Source organism: Sceloporus undulatus, chromosome 1, assembly GCF_019175285.1.
Source record: "Sceloporus undulatus isolate JIND9_A2432 ecotype Alabama chromosome 1, SceUnd_v1.1, whole genome shotgun sequence".
Classification (NCBI taxonomy): Eukaryota; Metazoa; Chordata; class Lepidosauria; order Squamata; family Phrynosomatidae; genus Sceloporus; species Sceloporus undulatus.
Genome location: NC_056522.1, coordinates 233072436 through 233095951, shown reverse-complemented (window position 1 = coordinate 233095951; position 23516 = coordinate 233072436). Strand labels below are relative to the sequence as shown.

At 40.2% G+C, this 23516-nt stretch overlaps 1 protein-coding gene across 4 annotated transcripts in view; it reads right to left on the bottom strand.

Moving 5' to 3' along the window:
• Positions 1 to 4902: 4902 nt before the first annotated feature.
• NCKAP5 (NCK associated protein 5) overlaps positions 4903 to 23516 on the bottom strand; it is an 811098-nt gene continuing 792484 nt past the window's right edge. For all 4 annotated transcript variants that reach the window (XM_042462965.1, XM_042462973.1, XM_042462983.1 and 1 more), the window contains one exon: positions 4903 to 6386. In XM_042462965.1, the coding sequence (XP_042318899.1) occupies positions 6102 to 6386 (285 nt within the window). In that variant the 3' untranslated portion in view covers positions 4903 to 6101. The remainder of the gene's footprint in view (positions 6387 to 23516) is intronic.

Below are 23516 nucleotides of genomic sequence, written 5' to 3'. Positions count from 1 at the left end.
TCGGGTCGTGTTCTCCACTTCTCTTGCAGGTCCTACATTTTGCGAGGAGGACATAGGAAGCCTGGGCCAGGGTTTTAAGCTAGAGCGGAGCCCCCTTCCCTGACCAAGAGATGGAGGACAGAAACCAGGGACAGCACCAGAGCCTTCTCCTTTCCCAGGACGTGTCCTCCATGTTAGCCTTCTGCCCGGGAGGGATTCCCAAATGCCCTTCATTTGCGGAGGAACAAGGCACCGCAAAATATAGGACATTCAAGGAAAGCGTAGTACATTACAAAAGCTCAAAACACTCCTATAAGTGTAAGTGCATGCTTCTTAGTCATGCTCCAAATGGAGAACGTTTTGGAGTCCCTCCTGAATGGACAGAAGGTGGAAATGGAGGACATAAAAAGGAGGACTCTCTGGTCGCCCTGTCCAGTTGGAGCACGACCAAGAAACGTGTACATGAGTGTTTCCAGCTTTTCTCGGGCGGGCCTTTTCTTGGGCATGAATTTATATGTTTTCAGCTTTTCTTGGTGGGTATCAATTTATGAATGTTTGTAGCTCTCCGTCGGGGCCTTTTTATATGTGTTTAGCTTTTCTTAGGTCTTTTCTTGGGCATGAATTCCTCTTGAGCTTTTCTTGGGTCCTGCCCCCCCCCCGTTTTGGTCAGGAATGCCCTCCCTTTTGCGGTGCCTCTCTGGCCAACCTGGCAGAGACCCCCATTTTAAGTAGCCTTTCCCCATCCAGAGAGCCTCAATGGCAGAAGGGCACCCCTTCCTTCCTTTCCCTCAGCCACGCTGCAGGACCTGCTGTTTAGAAACCGGCCATCCCTCCTGCTGCCTTTCAGGGAAAGCAAGGACCTATGCTTCCCGCCAAAAAAAAGTGTGGGGAGGAGTAACAACCACCTTTCCCCCTCCGTCCTCAGGCTGGGGGGGGGGGGCATGGGAAGAGAAACCCCAGCCTGGTGCCCGGCGGTACTTGCTGCTCCTTGGCTCTCGTCGTAGTAGGACCTTTTGGCAGCGTCGGAAGCGGCAGCCATAGCAGCAGCTTGTTGCATTGCGGAGGGCTTGCAGTTGCATCTACCCTGCGGAAACAATCCGGTTTGACACCACTTTTTAATGCTGTGGCATTCTGGCCAGCTAGCAAGTCCACACCAGAGCAAAGCTTGGAATTGAAGGGGAACTGTACATTTTGAGGCGCAATTCGGTTCCTTCATCCACAGCAAGCAATTGGCCATAAACTGCTCTCTTGCGCAGATTGCTTCCTCCACTTGCATTGGGGGGAAAGCACACCCCCCCAAGGGACAAGTGCCCTGAACGAAGAAGCCTCCTCTCTCCCCTCCGCCACCGCAAGCAGACGCTTCCTAACTCAAAACTAAGGGGAGACCTTGTCTGCTTTGGCATTTCCTCCCCTCCCGCTTGGAAGCGTACAAAAGCGGGCTACAACCAGGAGGAGACGCAAGGGTGCTGCGGAGGAACAAGGGTTGTTGGGTGTCTCTACGTCATTTTTGACTTGTATGGCGACCCTAAGGTGGGGGTTTTCTGGACAAGTTTCTTCCGACTGGGTTTGCCACGGCCATCCTCAGAGGCTGAGAGAGCGTGACTTGCCCAAGTGGGTTTAAAAAAATGCTCTAGTACTCCAACCACTACACCATGATCCATCTTCCCCAATAGTCATGGTCTGTGTCTGTCTCTCCTTCCTCGGCAGCATCTTTTACCCCCTAACTCTGCAGAAATATCCCGGTTTGGCAGGGCTTTAAGTGCCATGTCTTGATGCTATGGGATTCTGGGATTTGTATTTTGTGGTGGCACCGGTGCCCAGAATCCCATAGCATCAAGCCATGGCACTTAAAGCCCTGCCAAACCGATCAGTTCCTCTCTTCTCTTCTGCTTCATTAAAAAATGGGAAAGGTTCTCCAGGCATAGTTGGGTTACTACTCTCCCAGAAGCCCTGGCCAGCATAGCTAGTGGTGGTGGATGCTGGGAGTTGGAGTCGGACAACATCTGGAGGGCTGGATAGTCTTTTCCCCAGAGGTGCTGGGAAGCATGGGGAGCGCTGTCTGGCGTTTGCGTGGAGAAGGAGTCTAATGCTAGACTTAAGCAAGCTAGAGGCAGCCAGGCTTGTGGCTTTGGATTGTGCTTCCCAACGCATCCTCCTCGTTGTAAGGGAGGATGTCTTTCTTGCCTTTGCAGGTTGGAGAGGGAAAAAGTAAGGCTACCAGCCCCTATTTGCCACTGAGCCAGGGGCAAGAATAAGGACTAGAATAAGCCCTTTAAGATGCTGCATGCCAACTCCGAGCAGCCCTCGCCCTTAGATCTGCTCCCTAGGCCTCATAGGAGTTTACTTATTTATTTATTTTGCAGTCCAGTAACGTCCAGAAGGCTGCTGCACTTGTATGTAGCGAGATCTGGAAGGAAGAAGTTGGCAGCAGCAGCTTTCCTACGTTTTACATTTGAGGAAGTAGACTGAAATCTACGAAAGCTCCTGCTGCCAACTTCTTTCTTTCTCTCAGCCTCAAAGGTGCGACAAGATCTCTCTTCATACTGACTCTACAGACTAACACGGCTATATCCTTGAATTCTGTCTCAAAGGTGTTGCAAAATAATAAGTTCTTGTGGCTTTTTCAGGCTATGAAGCCATGTTCTAGAAGAGTTTATTCCTTTCCCCACTTCCCCCTTTCCCCTCAGCCTCTTCAACTGCTGCAAACTGAATTCAAAATGTGAAGTCGGAGAAAAAAACCCCACAAAAAATATGGATGCCAGCCATGAAAGCCTTCGATTGCACACTGGGTCCAAGATGCCTTGGCAGACTGTTTCTCCTCTTGCTACCTGTTGCATGGGAGCCCCTTGCATCTCAGGAAAAGAAGTGGATTGGCTTTATGTGAAGTCAAGGGGTTTTGGGTGGCCAGGAGGGTGCCCAGCCACTCTCCTCCTTTTCCAGGTCCTGTCCTACATTTCAACTTTCTGCCCAGGAGTCATTCCCTAATGTCCTTTAGTGGCCACCCAACCTCCCCTTTGGGAAGTGCAGCCCCTCTTCTCCTGAACAGTAACAGTGGCTTCCTTGTGGTTTCATTCATTAGCCCCTGAAAGCCAAGGGGCAAACCAGCTGACCCAGGAGCCAGCTGTGCTTTGAGTGTCCAGAGCTGTATTAACTAGTCTTCTAAATACAGTCTCATCTTGGAAGCTAAGCAGGGTCAGGCCTGGCTAGTATTTGGGTGGGAGACTGCCAAAGAACACCAGGGCCTGTAGGCTCTGTTTCAGAGGTAGGACCAGGCAAAAGAACCTCTGTATTCCTTGCTTAAGAAAACGATATGAAATTCCTGAGGTCCTTGTAAATCAACAGGAGATTGGAAGGAGCATACGAACTCACTCACTAATATGGTTCATATAGGACAACTGTATTTTAGAGCCAGTGTGGGGTAGTGGTTTGAGTGTTGGACTAGGATGCTGAAGACCACGGTTCAGCCATGAAACCCACTGGGTGACCTTGGGCAAGTCACACTCTCTCAACCTCAGGGGAAGGGAATGGCAAACCTCCTCTGAACAAATCCTGCCAAGAAAAAAACAACCTATGATGGGTTCACCTTAGGGTCCCTATAAATTGAAAACAACTTGAAGGTGCACAGCAACAACAACCAGGTGGCCAACAGGCATGAGAAAGCAGTCTTTCCACATTTTTGTGGTCACAATGCAGAAGAAAATAGTTGCAATGGAGTTTATTACATGGGAAGAATTTCTCTTAATTTTGAATGAAAAGAAAGAGGGGCCAGAACGCATTCATGTGAATTCACTAGTTCAGCAAATTTTTGTGAATTCAAATTGCATTAGAACTGACTTCCCATTGCCCGAAAATAGCTTGTCATTGCCGGAAATTGCATGTGGTAGTCTATCACGTAATAACATGAAACCCCATGATTGCGTTTGGATTGCCATTGGACAGGGTGACCAAATGTCCTATCCGCAAAGGAAGACAAGGCACTGCAAAATGTCAGACCTTCAAGAAAAATAGGGGACATGATCAAAGAAAAGCTAAAAATACTCATGTAAACAGAAATTCATGCTTCTTTCTTAGTCATGCTCAAAGCTTATGCTGAATTTCCTCCTGGAAATGGACTTCTGGTCACCTTGCTCCCAGGGGAGAGTTGGCCCTCCTCCTTCACAGGAAGGAAATGGTGAACCCCTCTTTCTTTTATTCCTACAGGTTTCCCTCCAAAGAAACAATGCAGTGTAAGTGAACTGAGACTCCATCATTAAGGTTGGGGCTCTTCACTCCATCCAATGGCCCTTGCACAAGAAACCTGGAAAAAAAAGCACATGCCATAAACATAAAATGAATAAATAAAGACCATTTTTACTTTATTATCGGCCCAGGCCTCTACCTCTGCTTTTTCTCCCTGCCAACTGTAATTTCCAGCCTTCCATTTTGTGGCTGGAGTGCTTCATCTTGCACAAGATAATGTGTGTTGTATGTCTATTACAACTCATATTCTGGCCCCTGATGGCTTTTTCCAGCCTCATCTTTCACAGACCACTCTTTGCTTTTCATTATTCACCATCATGTCTCAAAAGAGAGGGAGAGCAGGCACTAGAGAGGCCTGAATTAACCTTAAATTAGTTTTTAGTTGCCATGTAGCAAATTCATTTGACTGATTTTGTATCCTGTCTGCACATTTATTAATGGAGGAGTGAACGTAAGGCTTCGTAGTGTGAGAAAGGAAATGGCTGGTAAATAGTTAACCACACCTTTCTTACAGCTAATTCTCTTTCTGAGGAAATGTTGCTACATTTCTTGACACTTATATTTTACACAAAACAGGAAAAATGGTTCTTAACAATCCATTTTCAGGTAGTTTTTTGGAATCTCTTAATAAAATGTGTGCTCAATATGTATAGGAGGACAGGGATATATTTCATTGTTTTGATATCCAGATGTGATATGACTTTTATTCAGAAATAAATGCCAAAAGAAGTTCCATCAAAGTCAGACAATGAAACCCCACCCTGACTGTATATTTTAAACAACATGAAATGTAAAATTGCACAAAAGTATTGACAGTGTAACACTGGTAGTATAACGTCATACTGGGGAGATGTATGAGTAGGGGAGAATGAACAGACATACACTACAAACCTAATAAAGCTGCTAGAAGTATCCCAAATATAGCTTGCTTACAGACTGCTGTACAAAAGTTTGTTATAAATACCTCACATCTAGAAAAAATACGTCCCACCTTTGAAATAGACTTTTCCCTTACATATAAACAGCCTTGTGGGGGGGGGGAAGCCCTCCACAAATCTGTTTGCTAGCACCAATCATTTTCTTGTTAAAATTTTTAAAGTGTAAATTGCAAATCTAAATTGCATTTTAGTCCATGATTTCCAGATTAATAGAGTTATGGTAAAAATCAGAACAGAGTCGAATCAACAGAACAGGTAATTATGATGGAAAGCTACAGATAAATGGGAAGAAGAATATGTCTTTGAGGTTTTGCCCAAATAACATCTGACAAAAATATGAGCTCACTGAGAATCTCGGTTTCAAAATTGCACTGAGATAGCTTTTTAAAAAATGTATGTTGTACAATGTGATCCAATGAAATTCATTATAGACAATTTGGCAAGTTCAAATTTGCATTAAAGTAGTATTTCTACATACAGTTTTAAGACTAAAAAGTTTATAAATCTTTATTTTACAACAAAAAGGTCACTAACTTTGTTAATATTAACATCAATGTTTACAGTTAGTAAACTGCCATTTCAAGAGCATGGCACTAATTAGTATTTATTGCTGTCACGTTTTACTACAAATATAATTTTCTTTCCCCTCATCCCCAAAGAACATTTTTTACAACTTCTGTACAAATATTCATAAAAGTGCAAAATTAAGACTATTCTTTTTAAGTAACCCAAGTTATGGTAACTATTTAAGTTTCAGTCTTGCTGTTACAATGCAGCTTACTCCCTCTTTATTGCTCGATATGAATATACCTAGATATATCATACTATGAGTCTTAGCAACTTGCTTGGAAAATTTTGAATGGCTCTTCCTTTAAAACAACAACAACAATTTATCTTCTTCCTTAAGTGCTCCATTTAGTGTCCATTGCACTGGTGAGTGTCTCTTCATGCATCATTTGAGCCTTGGCTTGCACAAGATGAGAAGCTATCATATAATGAGTCACTCAAGGATTCCAAGTGGTCTGCACCAGGCCTATCAGAACTGGTTAGAGAAACTTCTGCATCCTTCTCAATTTCTTCTTCTTTTTGCCCTTCAACAACATGCAGGCTGTTCTTCTCTTTTGCCAAGAAAATGCTTCTGCTGCTATTAAACGTGTTGAGAGACTCCAGGGAAATTTTAGATAACCTCTTCCCAGAATCTTTCTCTTTCTCCTCAGGTTGCTTCAATTTCTGAAACACATTAGGGAAGGAGGGGGCAAGAAATTAGAAATGACAGTTCTTGAAAAAACAATATGAAAAAAAAGTTATCTAAACTGTAAATAGTCAATTATGGCATGATCACTGGTAACCGTCAAAAAGGAATCACTAGTTAAATACTTTGGGGCTTAACCCCCCCTCCCAAAAAAAAATTAAATGCCATAATAAAGTCCATTTTGGGATAAATCATAGCTTTAATGATTCTGCTCAGGCAAATAGGACTCAATCTGCAAAACAGTTAAGTGCCATTTACATTTTAAGCAGCTGATATTGGAATTGGTATGTGTGAAGTATCTCCAGCACCACATAATTTACATTTTCCATTCTTCTTAAGGAATGATTTCTGAGGACAACTGGATATTCATCAGACTCCATTATTTATTTCATTTGGACTTCAACGCACCCTATCTTGAGAGCTTGTGGCACTCACAGAGGTTGTACTGCATACAATTCAGCAGAAGATAAGATATAGTTAAAACAGCAATGTTTAAGTAATGTAAAATGCCAGCAAAAGATCAGGTCGTATTGATTTCAATGGATGGGATCAAGACTGCAGTACATACAACTAGGCTGGCCTGGGCTGTTGGTCCTGCTTAATGAAGAGTATTCTGTGTGATTCCCTTTCCCCTTGCACCATAGCTAGACCCATTCACACAGTTTCTCTAAACTTCTGAAGTATTTTTGAAAGTTAGGGAGGAAGGGCTGATGCTTCTGTGGGAAGAAAATAACAGGAAAGTTTGCTTCAGATAGCAGAGTTGCACACACTCAATCCAATGAAGTATTAAGTGCCTTGATTCCAATTTTTGTGTTTATAGTTGGCCCTTCATATCCATGGATTCAAGCTTGAAAATATTTTTTAAAAATATAAATGCCAAAAAGCAAACCTTGATCTTGCCATTTTATATAAGGGGCACCATTTTATTATCCACTGTATTTAATGGGACTTGGACATCCACAGATTTTGGTATCCATGGCAGCAGGGTCCTAGAACCTATTCCCAGCCTGTGTGTTTTAATGCCACAAAGTAATGTTTGATTGCAAAATTTCATACAGAACTAGACCTACACCTATGGAGCTGGCATTCTGTTAATGGCATACACATGTAGGTGACGCTATGCATACAGGGCAAATTATTCGCCATAGCACAACATATATGCTCTGCTGACAATGGCGGAAGTGGAGTTCCATATACAGCAAAGTTGTACATTGTGTTTATGCACTGTACATTATAGTTACACGTTGTGCAATGGCACCAAGTCATTGCCAAACATTGCATGATGTTGCTATTCTGCATGGGGGTTGCTGAAATGTGGTGGGGCACTTTTATTCATCAATGTTGAATTAACAGAAGATCTGCTAACCAAAGACCTAACATCTGTTGGCACCATGTGGCAGAATAAGCCATTATTGCTTTCAAATCTACATGCATTATTTTTGTAGAAGGTAAGAAGTCTATCAGGCAGAGAACCACATATGTGAAAATTTGCCATTCCATGTGTGCCACCCCATGGTGCCATACCAAGCATGGCTAGGACAGGTAGCTCTTCACAGAGGAGCATTTACCTCAGCAGGAACTACTTTGTTTTGTTGTGTAGGAAATTACCCCATAATAATAACCATGATACTATTAATCTTCCTAGCTTTATAAAAATGGCTATCTATCTTTATGTCAATTTACTAATGGGGAGGGGTCATGCCAAGATTTATTTTCAGCCAGGAATAACAGTGGTAATATGTCGAGGGCACATGTTAGTTACATTTTTCTTCTTTTTGCAGAAAAGGAAGTAGGCATCCAAAACAAAATATTCTGCCAGATATGGATAATTGCTTTCTGGTTCTGGATGTTTGGGTATTATGAAACACAATTTATTCTAGACTAGGAGTGAGCAAAGTTTGAGCCCAGTTGTTGCTGGAGAACAACTCCCATCAATCTTAGTCAGCATGTCCAGTGCTGAGAAATGCTAGGAGCTGTATAACATTTAGACAGCTGCATTTCTCCTAAACCAACAACCTTTGGACTGCTACACTTCTCCTAAACCAGTCTGATACCCACAAATATTCTTTGTGGACATGGGGCATTTTTATCTGGTGAAACCTACTGGCGATTCCCCATGGGGTCAGAAAATACAGTAGAACCACTCAATGCAAGTTTTTTAAAAAAATCTTTCTGTATGTGTGTTAAAAGGAGATTCTATATAATGCAGACATTAATGAAACTTGTTAGAAATTTGTTAGAAAATAATCTTGCATTTTGCATGTGTAAGCCCATTGAACTAAAATTCTCTACAATAGAAACGAAAGCGACAAGGGAGGAAATTACACTGAACTGTCCAATCCCCTCAGACCAGAATCAATCAGATAGCAGCTAAGTCTACTTGCAGTTTGATGAAACTACACAAAATGAAACAATGGACATATATTAAAAATGCACAGCTGAATTGTACAGTATCAAATTTATCTCTGCTTGAAGACTTTTTATCACCTGTTTTAGGAAGGAGTTCAATAAAAAAAAAGTGAAACCTGGTTTTCTCAATCAGCTTTAAAAAATCTTTCATCTCTTGATTCAGATAATATAATCAAAGAAATATGTAACTCTGAACATATTTGGGGCTTTACAGATGCACAAGGTTTCCAGAATCTATTGTTAATTGAGGTGTACTATTCATACAGTAAAGGCACACTCGTTCCTCATTTTCAGTATTTGTGCCAGGAGAAATGAATGGATCAATAGACTATTGACAGCCCAAGAACAAACACTGTTACTTTCTGTTTGGAAAGCAAGTGAAATGGCTGATTTAGGATCATCCAACAAGCATATAGATAGGATAATACAGAGCATATCAAAGAGAAGACACTGCAACAAAGGAACACTTTGAAAATTACTCCTGAAGACGTAGCTTCTGTTTTGATGGATCAGTTAAACATAAACTCAACATACTTCCCATGCATTATTTTTTTAAAAAAAGCTACAAATATTTGCTATTCTTATATTTCATGTCTGGTGTGTAACTCAGTGGGACATGGTTACTTAAAAATTAAAAGGCAAAATGATAATAATCCATACTTCGTATTCTAGAAATAAAATGAGTCAATGTGATGGACCTGTATTTGCTGCTGGGTTACATGAATATAATTTACACCATCTATTTTTCCATAATCAGACTATAGCATCTATGCCTGCCTATTCCATTCTGAGGGTGAGGTAAGCCATCTGAAATCTAAGTCCAACATGTATTGATCAAAGCAACCCAGCACTAAATACATCATGGGAGCAAACGTCTCTTAAAATCAATAGGGCTGCAAGGAACAACAGACCCAATAAAAGGCATGTGCTCACGTATGACTTAAAATGATTTTTAATGCTTCTGCTTTCATTCATTATACACTGTATGCCTGCATACGATGAAGCATCTCTATATATGTTTGACAATCATTTCCCTTTATAGGAAAAACAACAACAGCTTTTGCACTTTGGATAATGTCCAATATGTTGAGCTTCACAGTATTCTAGTGGTCTAATAAATTAAACCATAATCAATAGTAAAAAGGTAAAGGTTTCCCCTTTGACAAGGTTGTCAAGTCATGTCTGACTGTAGGGGGCAGTGCTCATCTCCATTACTAAGCTGAAGAGCCAGCGTTGTCAAATATTACTTACTCTGTGGGTCATGTGGCCAACATGACTACACAGAACACTGTCTCCCATAGCAGGAAGAAATTTCATAATGATGGCGTTAATCCAATTTCCCCTTTGTTGTTGTGTGCCTTCAAGTTGTTTCTGACTTACGGTGACCCTAAGGAGAACCTATCATGGGACTTTCTAGGGCTGAGAGTGTGTGACTCACCCAAGGTAACCCAGTGGGTTTCCATGGCAGAGCAGGGAATCAAACTCTTATCTCCAATGCTAGAGTCCAATGCAAGAATCAGTACATTATGCTGGCTCTCAATACCCTCTTAGTGTGGCATAAAGACCTGTATGTGCACATACACCACACAGCACTATGAGACCCTCAAGCAGAACAGGAACATTGTGCAACACATGTTAATGACTGGGTGCCATGTCACAATACATGATGAACAACCTCAGTGTATAGGATGGTCAACCAACTTGTCCTAAGTTTTATTTTGAAGTCAGAGTTGGTGTTGATACATTACTACCGACTTTATCTCTGACTCCACCAACATTTTCTTCTGATTCCATGATAACAAATTCAGTTCCGCAGTTCTGCTGCTAATCCCCTTTTGGTACATGGCAAATTGACTCTCTTCTCTCACCCCCAAGGAACCCAAGAGCTCCAGCAGCTATGATGGTGGAGCTTCTGGTTGCCGGTCAAAGAAAGCCCATAGACCCCTATAGCAGAGTCCTCATGGGTGGGGCGATCCACAACATCCTATAGTCCCCAGGCTGCACAGGCAAGATGAGAGGATTGCTACAGTTTTGTTTGGCATGTGCATGGTGGCAGGGAGAAAAACAACATGTCCCTACCTAGCTCCAATAACACTGTGAAAAGAATGCAGTTTTATCCCGATAGTACACTTAGCTTAAGTGTGCTCATTGCACTCAACCAGCGACTCAGATAATTGTTTATATAGATAAGAATCTAAAAACTCTTAGCATGAATGGAAACTACTTCTGTGCTATTGAGGCATTGTTAATTCTGCTTCTGATTGCCCCCTCACACATAACTCACACTTTGGGAAGATCTTGCTATCAAGAATACTTGGGAAAGGCGTGGGTTGACAGCTGTAGTAAAGAGAAGCAGCACAATAAGCCATTCCTGGTACTCACATTTTTTTAAAAAAAAATATATGTATATTGACAGTTTAATTTCTAAATCTGAGTCACAGACCACTGAGCTATTGGCAGCCCAGTTCTACAAATCAAATTCAGCTGCCACACATGAATTGTTGATTTTATTGGAATTTGAATCTAGAAATGGCTTGCAGAAGATATCCCTGCAGTCCTAATCTATACAGATCTCTCAGGAGATCTCTCAAGAGGTGACAACTGGCAAATAGAGCCAGTTTTAGATGGAGAAGCAGCACTTCCAAAAGTTGCCCTGAAGATTCTTGTTGCATTGCCAGTAACACTGTTCCTGACACTGTTGTAAAGGCCTTAGCTGTACATCTAAGGTTGTGGTTTGAATCTTACCCATGGTCTTTGGCTGTAAAATGTCAAACCATTAAATGAATCTGCATTTTTTCCACATACTCTGTGCTATACAGTTTTGTTCAGAATATACAAGGCACAGCTAAAAAAGATTTTTACAGAAAGAACACAATAATAATTTGAATAAGTGCTGTACAGATTTGTTTACAGACTATCCCACCACCCTTAGGTAGAACCTAGACTAGTACATCTCTGTTAATGTCATTAACAAACTGAGAAAGAATGTCCTCTTTCTTCCCAAATTGCCTCATTTTAATGTAAGATCAGTTCCATAGAAATCAGTGCACTTAAACTGGGTATCAACACTGTGCCATAAGACTGTCCTAAGATAATAAAAACTATATTATAAGGAGAAATGCATGGAAACTTTTAACAAAGTGGTGGAAACTGTGTAGACACAAAACCAGATTCTTCGTAAGAGAATTTAGGGATAAAGGTGCAAAGGAAGATCAGGTAATTCTCCTCTAACCCTGGCCAGGGAACTAACAGGCTGACTCTAGATGAAGAAACAGTATGAGCATGGATGAAAATTGGAAAGCCCTTCTATGGCTAAATTCGCACTGCAGAAATAATTCAGTTTGACACCACTTTGGCTACATCCACACTGCAGGAATAATCCAATTTGATACCACTTTAACTACAATGGCTCAGTGTTATGGAATTCTTGGTATTTCAATTTGTTGTGGCACCAGAGAAGGCTAAATATCTCACAAAACTACAATTCCCAGAATTCCATAGCCTTGAGCCATGGCAATTAAAGTCGTGTCAAACAGCATATTTCTGCTGTGTGGATGCAGCCTTTGACTGCCATGGCTCAATGCTATGGAATCCCAGGAACTGCAGCTTTCTGAGACATTTAGCTTTCTCTCTCAGACAGCTCTAGTGACACAACAAAGTACAGAATTCCACAGCACAGCAGTTACAGTGGTGTCAAACTGCATTATTTCTGCAGTGCAGATGCAGCCTATATGTGTTGTGTCCAGCAATCCAAAAAGATATTCAATCAAATTATATGATGTTAAATCAAGATACAAAACCAAGACTGGCATCCTGATCAGTATTTAAGATGTCACAATGCAGGCTTGCAACACTGTAATTATTAGAATCCACACTGCACCATTGCAATGACCACAAACGTTCCCCCAAACTTACCATTGAAACCAGGCAGCCTCTTGAACATATGCATTTCGGAGGCACTGAAGAGCAAGGTGCTGAGTGGATGACATGTCTAGCCTTCTCTTGATAGCAAGGTAGGCTGCTTGTCATATTTCCCCTTGCTGAGGTAGCTAGCTGGAGGTGTCGTTGCTCAGCACTCCATTCTTCACTGCCTCAGAAATACTTCTTGGGAGTGAGAGGATTGCCTGGCTTGCAAAGTAGGTTTTGGAGTAGCACTGGGAGACTTACTGTATATATTTGTGTATAAGTCAAAACATTTTTGGCAAAAAAATTCCCTGGGTGGACTTACTTATACATGGATCAGTGCTGGAAAAAGGATCCAGTGAGAAAACATTAACAAAAGGGAGAGGCATGAAGCATTCCTTGGCATGGTGGGGTGTGAAAGCAGTACTCCGATCCCATTATCTCCCCTTGCCCAAACTAGAGAAAGAATGGCAGCCCTCCCTCCTTTCTCACCTTCTTTTTCAAACCAAGCAACATTCAGCAACAATGTATGGGAGCCCAAAGAGAGACAGTAGCAGCCATTTCTAATAAGGGCCTTCTTGCATAAGCCTCATGAGGCTTGGCACTCTCACTGCAGAGTCTATATACCGTAACTCCTTATTAAAATACAATATTTTAAAAATTAAAATATTAATTATTATTTAAAAATAATATATTAATTAAAATATATTAATTAAAAATCAAATTAAAATACAATTAAAAATAGTTAAAAATAAACTTACAATACAGCAAGTTCTCATTAAAATGGAAGCATATACTCTAAAAATCTAAATACGTAGTCCTCCCTAAAATACCAGTCCCAGGATTCTATAGGAAGCTGTCATGGTGGTTAAAGTGGAATGCAGTGCTATATTGTGTTGCATGAAAGGGCATCAGGAGCAAGTAAAGCTGGCAGGGCTGAGGCCCTTTTTTCTCCTATGACTTTTGGAGGGATGCACAGACTTCTAAAAATGGCACAAGGTGGAGGGGCCCCCCCCCCCCACCCCCCCCCCCCCAGAAATAGCCCAAAGTTCATTTCTCTCTTTTGGAAAATATTTTAAAAAAATAGGGCACTCATCCTATTTAAAAAGTAAATGAATGATCTTGGAAGTTTCCATGAGAGACAAGTCACCCAATTTTTCTTTTTTGGCAGGCCAGAAAACGGATGCTTCTAGGGAAGCCCAGGCGAAAGGGTGGACCTAGAGGGTCTGCATGGCCCTCAAAACCTTGGGAGTTGGATGTATCCCACTTTGCCCATTCATGGTATGTACACACAGACACAGCCGCCTGCATGTTTAGACTCTCCTTGAGGATGTGTCTGAAACAGTGAGAGGGGACTGAGGACCAGCATGTCAAATTTACCACTTCGTTACTGAGTTGTTCCTAGTTTTAAAAGATAGTAGTCCCCCAACATAATATGCACTGGGGTAAGCATCTAGAAGGAAAACAGTTTCTTTATATATCACAGATTTGGGCAAAAGAGTAGAGATAGGCCCGTTACACACGGGCTGTGCGTACTAGGGTTAGAAAGGGGTGTCACTTCCTGATGCTCCTAATCCTAATACGTGTGGAGCTTGCACAAAATGGCGGCACCCGTTCCACACGGGGGACGCCATCTTTACGTAGTGGACGCTCTGCGTCCACACATCGCACGTGCATATGACGCTGCGAGTGCGCCATTGGCGCCTTGCAGCATCATATCCGCACCACAGAAAGAAGCCCCATTTTGGGGTTTCTTTTTGCTCTGCGAGGGAGCCGCGCTGTTTGGCTGCTGCGGCTCCCTCGCAGAGCAACCGGCAGCAGCACAAGACTGCCCCTTCTGGGTCTGTAAAGCACCATAGTTAGGCCAGAAAATATATCATCTCCATTTTTGTGTTTGCCAGTGTGGTGAAGACATCAATGTTCTGATTCTCAACATCCATAATTAGGGACTGGGGCCATTTTTTCTGGGGAAAACATATACAGTAATTGTCAAATGTGAAGTGTGCATACAGTATATATTATTCAGTCTCTCTCTTTCTTTCTCTCTGACTGGCAGCAGTTGCTTCCATGTAATGCATGAAATATGCCTATAACTGATCTTCAACACTGTATTTTTTTTCATACTGAATTGAATGGTACTAACAAAATCAGTCCAGAGATAGAAAAGTGTGTCTTTTGTTTTTCCTATTTTTATATCAGACACCGTATAGTTTCCCATTTCTAAACTTCTTTGTCCTTGAGGAGTAACTTCCAATCATCTAATCATAATGTGGCAGCAGCTTTCATAGTTAGGGATATGAGAGACAGCTCGTGATGTATTTGTTAGCCAAGTAATATATGAAGAACCTTTTCCCAGCACACCTCTAAGTTTAATCTTCAAGACAACCTATTTGCAGAACAGATTAACATCTGCATCCTGCTGTCTTTGGAATAAAGACGTTACGCAATATAATCCTTATTACACATGGGCAAATCATTACAAAAGGGTGTGATTAATTATGTTCAAAAATAAACTCAATTACATATCATCTTCCTTCTTAAATTTATGGGAACAAACTTTTCTCATTTCTTGTTAAGAGAATAAAGCAGGGGCTACCCAGTTCTTGGAGCTTATCCAGCTAGGAACCCATCATATTCATTGTTCTCAGCCTTTGATTTGAACATGCGTTACTCTTTGTCTTTTGTGTATTGGAACTTTTGTAAATTTCTCTTTCCTGCATATTAAAAATCCTGCATAGAAACCTATTCTTGTGAAATGCCAGTGAAATGTCCCCACCCTCCACAAAATAAAGGAAGCATATAATTAAAACAAAGGTTAGGTAATTTACCTAAAATAATCATCTTCTTTTCTTTTTGTAATTTTATTTTGTTAAGAACTATGGTGATTTCTTACAATATCGCTATTTGTGGAGGGATTTCAATTTTGTTAAAGCCAAAGCTACTGATAGGTTTGGGATTATCCTGAACACAAAATATAGAAATGTTGTCAGCTGTGCTTAAAATAATTTGAAAACACTGTAAAAAGCAACAATAAGTAAAATTACAAACTTTTGGTTTAAACCGGAGATCTGTTTCAGATCCAAGCCACCACTGTATTTCCTCTAAATCCATGATCACTTTTTGCCTCTAGAAAGCAGAGTCTGGCTCAAAACTTTGTTGATGTCTTTTGCTCATGTTTAAATCATTATTTTACTAATGCACTTTTAGTGTGAATCAGTACCTTTTCTTGCTGATAAGGGCCATTCTGCAGGATATCAGATAAATATTGTATCTAGGGGAATTGGATGGCTCAGGGATTTGGTAACAGTATATAGAGCCTTTAACCCAGAGGTCAATGGTTCAGATCAAATCTGGCCTACACAAGTGACTGAAAATCATTATTATCACAAGCTTGCTTGATGGACCCTGACTAACTCCTGATACTGAGTTTATTTGCCAGGTGTTCACAGCATCTGGAAAGGGAAAAGTAGAAAAAGGATGGAGGGAGAAATTACTAAAAGAAAGCAAAAAAATAAAATAAAATAAAATAAAATAAAATAAAATAAAAAAAACCCCAATATCTACAACCTATTTCCTTGTTATCAGATTCTGGATGGGGTTTATTGATAATTCAAAATTACAGTGTGCATATATGAACACTCTCTCTCTCTCATCCTTAAGAGTTTAATTAAAACCGTATTGCCAAATTAATAATTACGTTTATTCAAGCAAGCAAAATAGCATGATATGCTACATGTTGTACATTCAAGCAAATAAACTGCAGTATAGAATACCCCTTACCTGTCAGTCTGCTATACTAATTATTCTGCAGAAATGTATATGTATTCATTTCCTTTAAGAAAAATCTTGGCCAGAATTCTGTATTGCAGTCCACATTGTGAAACTTTATGCACACTAGCTATGTAACAGAAGCACTAAGAACCCTGTTAGTGAATTGTGAAGATACATTACAGAACACCAGCAAGTTTTCTGATGCACCTCAGCCTCATCGTGCGTAGGTCCGGATGTGCACTTTGCTGTCTCCCCTATGTAACAAAGTAACAGCAGCCCCTTACTGAATATAGATGTTGCAAAATGGCTCAATTCACACAGACCTCAAGTGAATTTTGTCCCTACTCTATGATACTAGGAACTGTTTAAGAAATATTTAAAAATACAAGTAAAAATGGTAAGATCCATTCCTGATGACTGAGTGGGCTCAGCTTTGGGTCTCAAGGTGACAGATAGGTAGACTGCCATATGACAGTACTGTATAAGAAATGTCAAAGAATAGTTAGCTATCTGGGAGTGGAAAAGTTGAAAATGGCAAAGGTTGAAAAAAGTTAATTTTGAGAGGAGGCAGCTAAATCTCTTGTTAACACCAACCAGGGCAGACCCATTGAATCAATGGAACATGTATAAGTTTTGATGTTTCAAGTTCTCTTGGAGTTGGTGGCCCCCTTAATTTGCTAACAATTGGATTTAGTTCTTGGACTATAACTTCCAGAATTACCCAGACAGCATAGCCATTGTCAAATGATCACACTGTTTGCACATACTCATGAACATCAAGTCTTAAGTCGATAATTATCTACATGCTTAGTTGTATTTCAGAATAACTTATGAATTCATGATTTTAAAGTATGATTGTAACAAAACAAGGAATAATTTCATTCTTTTTGTAGTGTATAGTAAGGCTTACTTTTTGTTGTTGTTTGCCTTCAAGTTATTTCCAACTTAGGGTGAACCTATTGTGGGGTTTTCTTGGCACGTTTGCCATTATTATTATCTGAGACTGAAAGGATATGACTTGCCCAAGTGGGTTTCCATGGCTGAGCAGGGATTTGACCCTGTTCTCCAGGGTCATAGTTCAACACTTAAACCACTACACCATGCTGGCTTACTTTTAGTTACCCTTATGTAGAGAGATCTTGTAGCACCTTTGAGACTAACTGAAATAAAGAAGTTGGCAGCATGAGTTTTCATAGACTTCAGTCTACTTTCTCAGATGCATATAATGGAGTGGAAACCAGGGACAGACATATACTGTATATGCCATGGGTATGTGGGAATATCAATTCAAATTCAAAATCCTTTGTGTATGGAAATGAAGAAGCAAGTCCAGTTTCAATGCATCCGAGGAAGTAGACTGAAGACTACAAAAACTCATGCTGCCAATTTTTTTCTTTCAGTTGTTCAAAGGTGCTACAAGATCTCTCTGCGTTCTGATTCTACATACTAACATGGCTATATCTCTGAATTCAGTTTCAGTGATGGTCTGGTCGGTCCTTAGTGAACAAAGACATTGTGAACTGGCCAATGTGTATGGAAATGAAGAGGCAAGACCAGTTTGGCTTTGGAAACTACCTGTATGTGAAGAGAATAGCTGCGTGTATGACTCCCCCCTGAGGAGGGGGTCAGATAGTGTTGAAATGTGTGTAGTGAGTCAGGAAGCCGTTGTCCCTTTTTGATCCATTGCTGAGGGACTGTAGTTTATGGATGAATTCCAATTCTGCTGTTCAGTTTTAGTTACCCTTTAAATTAGCTTTAGTTATAGGGTGTGTTGAGACCACTCTACCTATGTGTTTTCTACCATGAATCAATGGCTTAAAGCAGTTCAAATGAACTAAAGGTAATTATTTTCAGTCCAGAATTGACGGGCCTTTGTAGCGCCCTTGTCATGTGCGAGAGTTGCCTGGTGGGCAGAGCGCCCACATGCCTGTAAACCCTCACGTGTAGGTGTGCCCACCAGACGGGCACGTGACGGTGACATAGCAGCTGTGCTGGTTCCAGACAGGGCGGCGCAGCTGCGACATCACTGTGCTGGTTCTGGCATTTTGCGGCATTGCAGTGGCGCCACAAAAAGGATCCACTTCCAGGGACTCCTATTTTGCTCCGCAGTAGTGCTGCGCAATTTGGTTGCTGCGGAGCAGAGAGGCACCAGAGAGGTGCCTCTTTCTGGCGATCTGTACCCCACCTTAGCTACTTTTTGAAAATTAGGTGACCATAGAGAGTTACTTTAAAAGCAGGAATTGTGATGGCAGTTAATAGCTCTTGGGTGGATTTTTGTGGGTTTTTCGGACTATGTGGCCATGTTCTAGAAGAGTTTCTTCCTGACGTTTCGCCAGCATGGCATCTTCAGAGAATGCTTGCCTGGAAAGGAGTTGGGTATATATATATATATACTGTTACCAGGTCACACAATATATATACCCAACTCCTTTCCAGGTCAGCATTCTCTGAAGATGACAGCAACAGATGCCAGTGAAATGCCAGGAAGAAACTCTTCTAGAACATGGTCACGTAGCCCAAAAAACCAACAAAAAACTATGGATGCTGGCCATGAAAGCCTTCGGCTTCACAACTTTTGGGTAATTTGCAATTGTAACTATAAATAATTTAAAACCATAAATCACCAAGGTCTGAATTGAGAAAAGCAGCAAAACTGCAGCTAAAGATATCTGAGAGAGTGAGAAATAACTCATGCACAGGTGAAGAAGAAACAGTATTTTTAATCCTTTCCAATTTGAACTGTGTACATAGGTACATACCAATTTCAGATATGGAGTGAAGAACTCATAGGACTGGTAAGTTTAGTTCAGTTTAGTTAAGCAGCAGTTTAAGATGATCAAGTACACAATTGTCCAGAAAGAATAAAACCTTCCTTTGTCTCATATGTGCAAAGCAACTGGGTTTTAGATTAACAAAGAGAAGTGAAATGAACATTGCTCTTAGCAAAATATATCTGCAAAATGCTACTGTACAGAAGGAACACACACCGCCAAATTGCTAGGAGAATTAAATATAGATCAACAAAATCAATACTTAATTGTATAACTCAAGGTCTTTCATTTCACACCTAATCACTGATCAGAAGTACCAAGTATGCTTGCTTTTGATTAAAAAATAAAATAAAAATGTCACTAAGAACTGGAGTAATTTTCAAGCATTTTACATGTTCAAATTTGCAAGTTATTCTGCCTTAGCTTATCCAAGGTCATATTGATCTCATAATCTATACTGTTTATCATGCTAATTTAGTATTTTATTAGTCCTAGATGTTTTAGAAATCACTGAAGCAACTTTTTATTTATGGTACATGCCAACTAATGGGGCATCGAATAAACTTTGTGGCGCAAATTAGAAACATTCCCCACTTCTCATTTTTGGAAAATGCAGATTTTATATTGTTAGCAAGCTCCATGAAAACACCAGAAATGAGTCAAATAACAATACAAATCAGATCAGTCTCTACCTCCCTCTCTCTTTTAGTCTTTCCGTATCCCACTCACTCCATAGTCACATAGATGGGGATAAATTACAGTCAATCTTTATGGGTGAGCTTAATAGTTGGTATGAGACAAAAAAATTGTGTTATAAAAAGGAGCTTCATTTAGGTTTCAAGCTGGAATCAGCAGTTTCCCAACTGCTGAAAACTAAAGATATATTCAACCCAGCAGGTTTTTAAGGTGCAATTTGATGTCAAAATTACATAAGAAGCACAAGCAGTTCATAATGCATCCTGTGATTGCCACTTTTATAGCACAATCCTATACATGTCTATTCAGAAGTAAATCCCATACATTTTAGTGGAACATTCTTACCACTTACCTGATTCCCAGGTAAGTGGGTATAGGATTAGCTACTATTCAGTGCTTCACTTCCAGGTTCTGAGTTCATATGAAAACTCTTATTGCATAAAAGAGAGAGACTTTTCCCACAATTCAGCTGGAAAGAAGTTAGGTGTTGTTCTTCCATTTCTGTCCCTGTCCTTTCTCTTATCTGAGCCTTTGAGCATAAAACAACTGAAACAAATAACAACATGCCACAATACAACTAATTAAAATTATTTGGGGGGCTAATTTTGAATTATTTTACCAAAATAACTGAACTGGGTTACTTCTCAAACCTAGAAATGAGATGCTTTCAATCAGTTTTTCCCCCTGCTGAAAAAGTTCCTAAACAATGAAACTGGGAATAGCAAACATGGATTTGGAGGAAGGGGTATTTAGGGAAAGGAGCCCCATGCAACCTGTACATGTCCATTTGAAGTGTGGAATAGAGTAAATGCACCTAAGCAGAAAAATGAAGCAAATTAAAAGCTAATTAAATAAGGCCAAATAAGGAAAGTACAGCATGCATCTATTAAAAATACTGTTCCTTTTCAATCAGTCAGTCAGTCAATTTCAAAAGCCTACTTCAATAAAAACATATTTGCCAGCTACTGGAAAGATAACAAGGAGGGGACCAGCCTAGTCTCCTTGGAAAAAAATTCATGATGTGGGGAAGCCACCAAGGAGACCCTCTCTTGCCTCTGCACAAGATGTGCCCTTGAGGATGGTGAGACCAAGAAAAAAGCCTCCCCAAGGAACCCCAAACCTGTGCAGTCCCATTAAGGGGAATGCAGTCTTTCAGATATTGTCATTTAAATTCACCAAAGTCCCATAAATAAGTTTCTAAAAGAGGCGAACTGGTCAAAACTTTCCTATCTTGGCAAGTACTTGTCTTGTCAGATATGGTAAATCTCAACTTTTACGGTTTTTAAAAAAAGAATCTGCCAAATCTGTTTCTGAGTGAGTTCCAATGCTATTTAGGTACAAGCAGAAAAAAATACAATTGGAAAAATATATTGTCCTGCCCCTCCTTGTCCCCCTTCCATCTGCTCTAGAGTCTGTTGCATGAGTAAAGTCCACTGGTTTGATGTTGGATGGCACACTCTATTTTTTGGAGTTTTATTCACTGTATCAATCATATCATTTTTTTTTAATTTTAAGTAACCCTGAGTGATGTGGTGCATTGGAAAATTAATGTACACATATTCTAAAAAACTGAGCGATGCACTTATTGAATTCAAGTGGTGAAAAATTCAAACCCACACCTTCAATTCCCCCTGGAAACAGTATATAGGGATAAGAATCATGTAACAATAAGTAGTGGGACGTCAGATATAACATGACTGCACCTAGACAAATCTAAGGTGCAAGCCAGCTGATATAGATTGATTTATGTAACATAAATTTAAATTGATTTATGTAACATTCTTCTACCTGAGACAAAACAGAAAATCATGCCCTCATCCAAAAATCAAAAGGCATATTTCCCCAGCCAGGAAATTTCCCAAGAACATCCACCTGGTATTATAAACACAATAGTTAAGGTCCTACATCACAAACATAGTTACAAATACATAAGTATCGGGTGATTTAAAAAATTGTGAAGAAGTAAAACTGTTTTTATTTGGTTTTGAACCATTCTTTTTGATGCACACTGTACATATCATGTCCTGATCTGACCTCTAGCCAGCACATACCGAATGACAGAGGTCTGTTCTGCTAGTGATTGGGGTGCAGTGCAATGACATTTCCAGCCTCTCCTGCCAGTGATTCTTGCTGTTACAATCAGAACCAGGACCAGCAATGTGATGATCAGATTGCTGGTGGGCAGTGAGCTTGAAACATCATCCTATTGCACCCTGGTCACCAGAAGAACACTTGGTGTGGCTACTTGCTGCTAAGGTAGGTTTTAGGGGGCATTTATGATCATGGATCATGGTGCCATGATTGTAAAAATGAATACTGATGCCAATTACACTAAAAGCTTAAAAATGCTCTTTCATGAAATCAAAAATCTGCCTGAGACAGCCACCTCACTCAGCCTAATGAGAGAGCTGGTGATGTTAAAGAATTCCTAGGCCTAAAGAAGTTAGCAGTTGTTTTGGTTTTATGAGGCTCCCATCATAATTTCTTGGATGTTTTGTTCAGGACATCTCCCTCTTCCCATTTTTCTTCAGGAAAGAGATTTGGAGCCAATTTCCAGCAACAGTTTTTTCAATAGGCAAAGTACACTCTGCTGATCTCATTTATCCAAATGAAAGGAAGTATATGGTGGATAAGTAAAGCTCTATAGTGAAAGTAGTTGTCAAATCACCTCCTGGAGACTACAAAGGTGAATGCTGTAACTGCATGACCTCTGTTATATTACAGCTCAGCTAAAATGTAATGTTTGAACCTTTCCTCCTTTAAAGGATAACCTTAAATAATAAGAAAGCCTTTCTTTTTGTTATACATTGTTAGAAGCCTTCATCTATTTTCTAGAGTAAGAGTAAAATAATTTTTGAAATAATGAATCATTTTTCTCTCTTCTGCATGAAGAGAAATCCCACGATTATTTTGCTGAAGAGACAATGACCTTCTCAAAGGGACCCCATCACTTTCTCAAGATAAATAATGAGAGGGCTTCTCTTTTTCACCTCAAGGAAAAATTGCATTGATATGAAGTGCTTGTGAAATTATTGATCTGTTCATCATTTTGTATCTATATATCTATATAAGAAAACAGCACACCCTTTGGGGAGAGAGAGCAATCTACATAGGTGTTATGCTTAAGAAAAGCTCAGGAAACAGCTCTCTTAACAGAAGGATATCTTTGTCCTTCTGTCTGTCTGTCTGTTTATCCAGGAAGGCATATAGGTTCATTAAGAGGAGAGAAAAAAAGGGGTATTTAAATTGTAAGAGAAAAGAACAATCTGTAAGCATGAGCTGGGAACAGACCCTCCCCATTAGTCTGGCCCAAAATAATTATTGATGAACTATCAGCTAGCTGTAAGAGTGAGAACTACCATTGTCTGAGCGTTGCATCTTTGAATAATATGAAAGGGAGAATGCGGTTGAATGAATGACATTTACCGACTGAAAAACAAAATTGCCACAGAAGAGTCATATGACTGATAGTTTACCTAAGGTAACAGGCAACAAGAACATAATTTGTTCATTTACTTATTTATGGGATTTACACCCACTTTTATCACAAAAGTGGGA